Below are 6105 nucleotides of genomic sequence, written 5' to 3'. Positions count from 1 at the left end.
TTAAAAACAAAAAGGAAGTTTTTCTAATGAGTGATGAATAAGACATTGATCTATGGGCATAGCATTATATAATTAGGAGTCATTTTATTGCTATGTTCCTTTAGCAGAATAAACACAGTCTACGCAGTTTGTATAATGCTACTAGTATCCATATTTTCAGGGCTGACCTGGTATCTAATAGCCCTTTAGTAGGATTTTCCCCATGCAAGACTATTTCTCCAGCTCTCAGAATTCCTTGGTTTTCTGCTGTTCTTTGTGTAGGGGTAAGGCCTCATAGGCTTTACCATATAATTGGTCACATATATTATTATAGACTTTGTTCTTCTCATGTTAAGGCAGCCATGCTGGTGGAACTTTATGTGTGTAGATTCTTACATTACTGAGGGACACAGTCCCATGGGAAACTACATGATCCTCTGGCTCCTACAATCTGTCAGCCTCATCTTCCATAATATTGTCTAAGCCTTAGGTGCTGGAGGTGTTCTGTAAATGTCTTTAATGGAACTGAAGCCACAATCCTGAATTTTGGTTGTTGATTTCTGCTATGGTCTCCATCTGTTGTAGAGAGACATTTTCTTGAGGAAGGGAGAGAACTACACTTATCTGTGAATATCATAACAAATATTTAGAATGTAGTTAGAGATTACATAGGTTTAGTAAAGTGGTAGTTGCAGGCTTTCTTCTAAGATCTATGATAACACAAGCTCTATGTATTTCCTAGGTTTCCTGTACCACGCATGATTTGCCTCTCCTTAGTGTCTCTTAAGTCCAGTTAGAGAGTTATTGGTTACCAGCAATGTATACTTATCATCACTACATCTTTAGGGCTATCTTTCCATGGTGGTCATTGTTGTGATTCATAGGCATCATAGCTGGTCTACAAGAGCAAGTTCCTGGGCAGCCTCCAAAGCTACAGAGAAACCCTGTCTCGAAAAACCAGAAAAAATACCACAGCTTAAATGTATGACTACACTTCTATTCTTAAGGTTGGCATATAACACCATGGTATAGATATTGCATAAATTACTCAATTGTTTTGCTTGAAGAAGCTTCATATTTTCAGTATCTGGAAGGAAAAATAGTTGGGGACAAACTTCATTGTGAGTCTTTAAACAGTAGAAGAAGAAACTCTTAGATGCTGTGTGGATTATTAACCTGCTAGTAAGTGTTGCCACAGAGCCAGTCCTTCTGAGTTTGGTCAGAACACACTTCCTGCAGGAGATTTCCTGGTCAAAAGCCCACCTGCTCAACTTAATGCTTTTCTCTTCATAGTGCCCCACAGGGGACAGTCTCCCAGGCCTGAAGAGCCCATCCTGATAATGTCCTATGTTTCTTTGCAGTTGCCAGGTGTTCATTGTGACTGTTATAATGGTCAGCAGGCGTGGCGGCCGGCAACTTGGAGGCTTTGCTGCGGCCACACTAGCATGGATCTTTTGTAGCGTCTCCATGAATCTCCCTCAATGGCGAGTGTGGTGTTTCGAAGAACCCATGGAGTCCAAACCCAGCTTGACCTTAGTAGGAATGTGGAGAACCTGTGTGTACCACAGGGAAAACAATTCTGAATTTTTAAGAGTGTGTTACCAATATACCTACCAGGACACCTTCATTCCTTTGAATATCCGTGTTGCTCAACACCTACTACTGATCTCCAGCATTCTCGGCTTGATTGCTACGATTTCTGTCATTGTTGCACTTTGGAAATTGTACACAGGAAGACTCCGGAAGAAAATCACTCACAATCCATTCTTCGTCCCCGGGATTCTGAATATCATTGCTAGCGTCTTAGTCTTCATTTCCACCCTGTATAATTATTTATCCATCATTCGCAAGGATGGAATTGCTTTCCCCCCATATTTCCACATACCCAACATCCCAGATAACCAGAAAGTTGGTACTGCCCTGGCAATGGCAACTCTTTCTTCATTCTTATTTTTAGTGGGTGGCACAATCTCCATTTCTTTCACTCTTCCCGAACGTTCCCGACCTCAGTCTTCTATCTAAAATAAATTGCCAACTTACATCAACTTGAAAATCCAAAATTAAAAGAAGTAATCACAAGTATTCTACAGACAACTACATAAAATTTCCAATTTCAGAACCAGGTCCAAGTACTACAAATGGATTTCCACTTATCTTCCTGTTTTGTTTGCTTCGTTGAGTTGCTAATGGATTTTCATTAAATAAATTCATGCACACGAAGTATCATGAGCTCTGTGTTTTAATTATTATTGCTGAAGGTAAATAATCTGGGAAGAGAGTAGATATGGAAATAAAGTCAAAATACATTGACAACTTAAATCAGCATCTGTAACAATAAAAATTAAAGCAGGCCTGTTTCCCATGCTTTAAAAATTACAACTGATAACCGGATGAAATTTCCCAAAACATGGTACAGATTGTTGAAATGATACTCCACAGTACATTTGTCAAAATACTTGTGAAGATTTTTCCCATATATCTTTGGTCTCTTATTTAGTCCTTAAATACATTTTTGTTTCCTAACGTTTGAAAATTTGCAACATCTCATCCCATCTTTATATACAGAACATTTTTTCAGGCTATCCCACACATAATTAGCTTAGTAAGGATTCGCTGTTATAGTTCCTTACATTTATATGGTTTTCTATTTTTTGTCTTTTTTATTAGTTCAAATTAAGAACAAGCTTGTTTCACATGTCAATCCCTTCTCCCTCTAGCTCCCCTCACCCATACCCCTCCTACCACACCACGACCTACCCCATCCACCCTCTACTCCCCAGGCAGGGTAGGGCCCTCCATAGGGGCTATGCAAAGTCCACCACATCATCCTGTGCTGGGCCTAGCCCCTCCCCCATGTGTCCAGGCCAAGAGTGCATCCCTTCACGTGGGATGGCTCTCAAAGTCTCTTCTTACACCAGGGAAAAATACTAATCCACCACCAGGGGCCCCCTAGAGTGCAGAGGCCTCCTGATTGACATCCATGTTCAGGGGTCTGGATCAGTCCTGTACTGGCCTCCCAGACAGCATCTGGGATCGATGTGCTACCCCTTGTTCAGGCCAGCTGTTTTTCTGGGTTTCACCAGCTTGATACCGAACCCTTTGCTCTTCATTCATCCCTCTCTGCAACTAAGTTACAGAGTTCAATTCAGAGTATATCTGAGGATGTCTGTCTCTGCTTCCATCAACCGCTGGATGAAGGCTCTAGGATGGCATAAAAAAGTAGTCATCAAACTCATTTAGGGGAAGGGCTTTTAGGTTATCCTCTCCACCATTGCCTAGATTGTCAGTTCGTGTCATCCTTGTAGGTCTCTGGAAATCTCCCTAGTGACAGATCTCTCCTCGGACCTATAATAGTTCCCTCTAATATGGTATCTCTCATCCTGCTCTCCTCTATTCTTCCTCCAAATCAATATTTCTGCTCCTCCATTTCCTCCTCTCCTCTCCTCTTCTACTGCTCTCAGTCTGGCAGCTCCCTCACCCCTACCCTCATGCTCCCAATTAGCTCAGGAGTTCTTGCCCCTTCCCATTCCTGGGGTCCATGCATTTATTCCCTAGAGTCCTTCATCTTTCCTAATTTCTGTGGTGAAGAGGACTGTAGGCTGGTAATCCTTTGATCTATGTCTAAAAAATTCATATATGAGTGACTACATACCATGGTTGTCTTTTTATGACTGGGTTACCTCACTCAGGATAGTTTCTTCTAGTTCCATCCATTTGCCTGCAAATTTCAAGATTCCATTGTTTTTTTTTTGTTTGTTTGTTTGTTTTTTTTGTTTTTTTTTTTTGCTGAGTAGTATTCCACTGTATGACTGTAACAGATTTTCTCTATCCATTCTTCAGTTGAGAGGCATCTAGGTTGCTTCCAGTTTCTGGCTAATACAAACAATGCTGGGGTGAACATGGTTTAACATATGTCCTTGTTGTATTAACGTGCATTATTTGGGTATATACACAAGCGAGGAATTGCTGGATCTTGAGGTAGACTGATTCCCATTTTTTTGAGCAAATGCCATAATGATTTCCAGAGTGCTCTTACAAGTTCGCACTCCCACCAGCAATGAAAGAGTGTTCATTTTTCTCCACATCCTCTCCAGCATAGATTGTCAATGGTGTTTTTGATTTTAGCCATTCTGAATGTGTGAGGTGGTATCTCAGAGTTGTTTTGAGTTGTGATACTCTGATGGCCAAGAATTTTGAGCACTTTCTAAAGTGTCTTTCAGCCATTTCATATTCCTCTGTTAAGAATTCTCTATTTAGTTCTGCACCCTACTTTTCAATTTCATTGTTTGGTGTTTTGGTGGCTAGCTTCTTGTGTTCATTGTATATTTTGCAAATCAGCCCACTGTCAGATGTGGGGTTGGGGAAGATCTTTTACCATTCTGTGAACTGTTGTTTTGTCTTACTGACTGTGTCCTTTGCCTTGCAGAAGCTTCTCAGTTTCAGAAGGTCCCATTCATCAATTGAAGATCTCAATGTTTTTGCTGCTGGTGTAATGTTCAGGAAGCAGTCTCCTGTGCCAATTACTTCAAGGGTATCTCCCACTTTCTCTTCTAGAAGACTCAGTATGGCTGGATTTATGTTGAGATCTTTGATCCATTTGCACATAAGTTTTTTGCATTGTGATAGATATGGATCTATCTGCAATCTTCTGCATGTCCCAATCCAGTTTTGCCAGCACAATTTGTTGAAGATGCTATCTTTCTTCCATTGTATAGATTAGCATCTTTGTCAAAAATAAGGTGTTCATAGCTGTGTGGGTTAATATCAGGGTTTTCAATTAGATTCCATTGGTCTATCTGTCTATTTTTGTGCCAATACTAAGTTGTTTTCAGAACTATGGCTCTATATTAGAGCTTGAAGTCAGGGATGGTGATGCCACCAGAAGATCTTTTAATGTACAAAGTTATTTTGGCTATCCTGGGTTTTTTGTTTTTCCATATAAAGTTGAGTATTGTTCTTTCAAGGTCTGTGAAGAACTGTGTTGGGATTTTGATAGGGATTGCATTGACTCTGCAGATTACTTTTGGCAAGACTGTCATTTTTACTATGTTGATTCTTCCTATCCAAGAGCATGGGAGATCTTTCCATTTTCTGGTATCTTTTTTAAATTTCTTTCTTTAAAGACTCAAAGTTCTTACTGGACATTCCTTTACCTTTTTTGGTTAGAGTTACCCGAAGATATTTTATGTTGTTTGTGAATATTGTGAAGGGTGATATTTCTCTGAATTCTTTCTCATTGCATTTATCATCTGTATAAAGTAGGGCTACTGATTTTTTTGAGTTAATTTTATATCCTGCTACTTTACTGAAGGTGTTAGTCAGCTGTAGGAGTTACCTGGTAGAGTTTTTTGGGTCACATATGTAGTCATCATATCATCTGCAAATAGTGAAAATTTGACTTCTTCTTTTCCAATTTGTATACCTTTGATCTCCTTTTGTTGCCTTATTGCTCTAGCTAGAACAATATTGAAGAGATAGGGAGAGAGTGGACAGCCTTGTCTTGTTCCTGATTTTAGAGGAATTGCTTTGAGTTTCTCTTCATTTATTTTGATGTTGGCTGTTGATTTGTTGTATATTGATTTTATCATGTTTAGATATGTTCCTGTTATTCCTGTTCTCTCCAGGATCTTTATCATGAAGGAGTGTTGGATTTTGTCAAAGGCTTTTTCAGCATCTAATGAGATAATCATGTGGTTTTTCTTTTTCAGTTTTTTTATATTGTGGATTACATTGATAGATTTTTCTTATATTAACCATGCTTGCATCACTGGGATGAAGCCTACTTGATCATTTTGGATGAGTTTTATGACTTGTTCTTGGATTCAATTCACCAATATTTTGTTGAGTATTTTTGCATCAATGTTCATGAGGGATATTGGTCTGTAGTTCTCTTTTTTAGTTGTATCTTTGTGTAGCTTGGGTATCAAGGTGATTGTAGCTTCCTGAAAACAGTTTGGCAATATCCCTTCTGCTTCTATTGTGTGGAAGAACTTGTGCAGTACGGGTATTAGCTCTTGTTTGAATTTCTGGTAGAATTCTTCACTGAAGCCATCTGGAGCTGGGCCTTTTTTGTTTGGCAGGTTTTGATGACTGCTTCTGTTTCATTAGGGGTTATAGGTCAATTTA

At 39.3% G+C, this 6105-nt stretch overlaps 1 protein-coding gene across 1 annotated transcript; it reads left to right on the top strand.

Annotated features, from left to right (window-relative positions):
- The first annotated feature begins 1377 nt into the window (after nt 1-1377).
- Nucleotides 1378-2096, top strand: LOC100762373 (claudin-34-like). The gene has a single exon (XM_027432642.2). It carries the CDS (start codon nt 1447-1449, stop codon nt 1999-2001), a length of 555 nt encoding a protein of 184 aa, XP_027288443.2. The 5' UTR covers nt 1378-1446; the 3' UTR covers nt 2002-2096.
- The last annotated feature ends 4009 nt before the right edge of the window (nt 2097-6105 follow it).

The sequence above is a fragment of the Cricetulus griseus genome, chromosome X (assembly GCF_003668045.3).
Source record: "Cricetulus griseus strain 17A/GY chromosome X, alternate assembly CriGri-PICRH-1.0, whole genome shotgun sequence".
Classification (NCBI taxonomy): Eukaryota; Metazoa; Chordata; class Mammalia; order Rodentia; family Cricetidae; genus Cricetulus; species Cricetulus griseus.
This window is presented reverse-complemented; position numbering and strand designations above follow the sequence as displayed.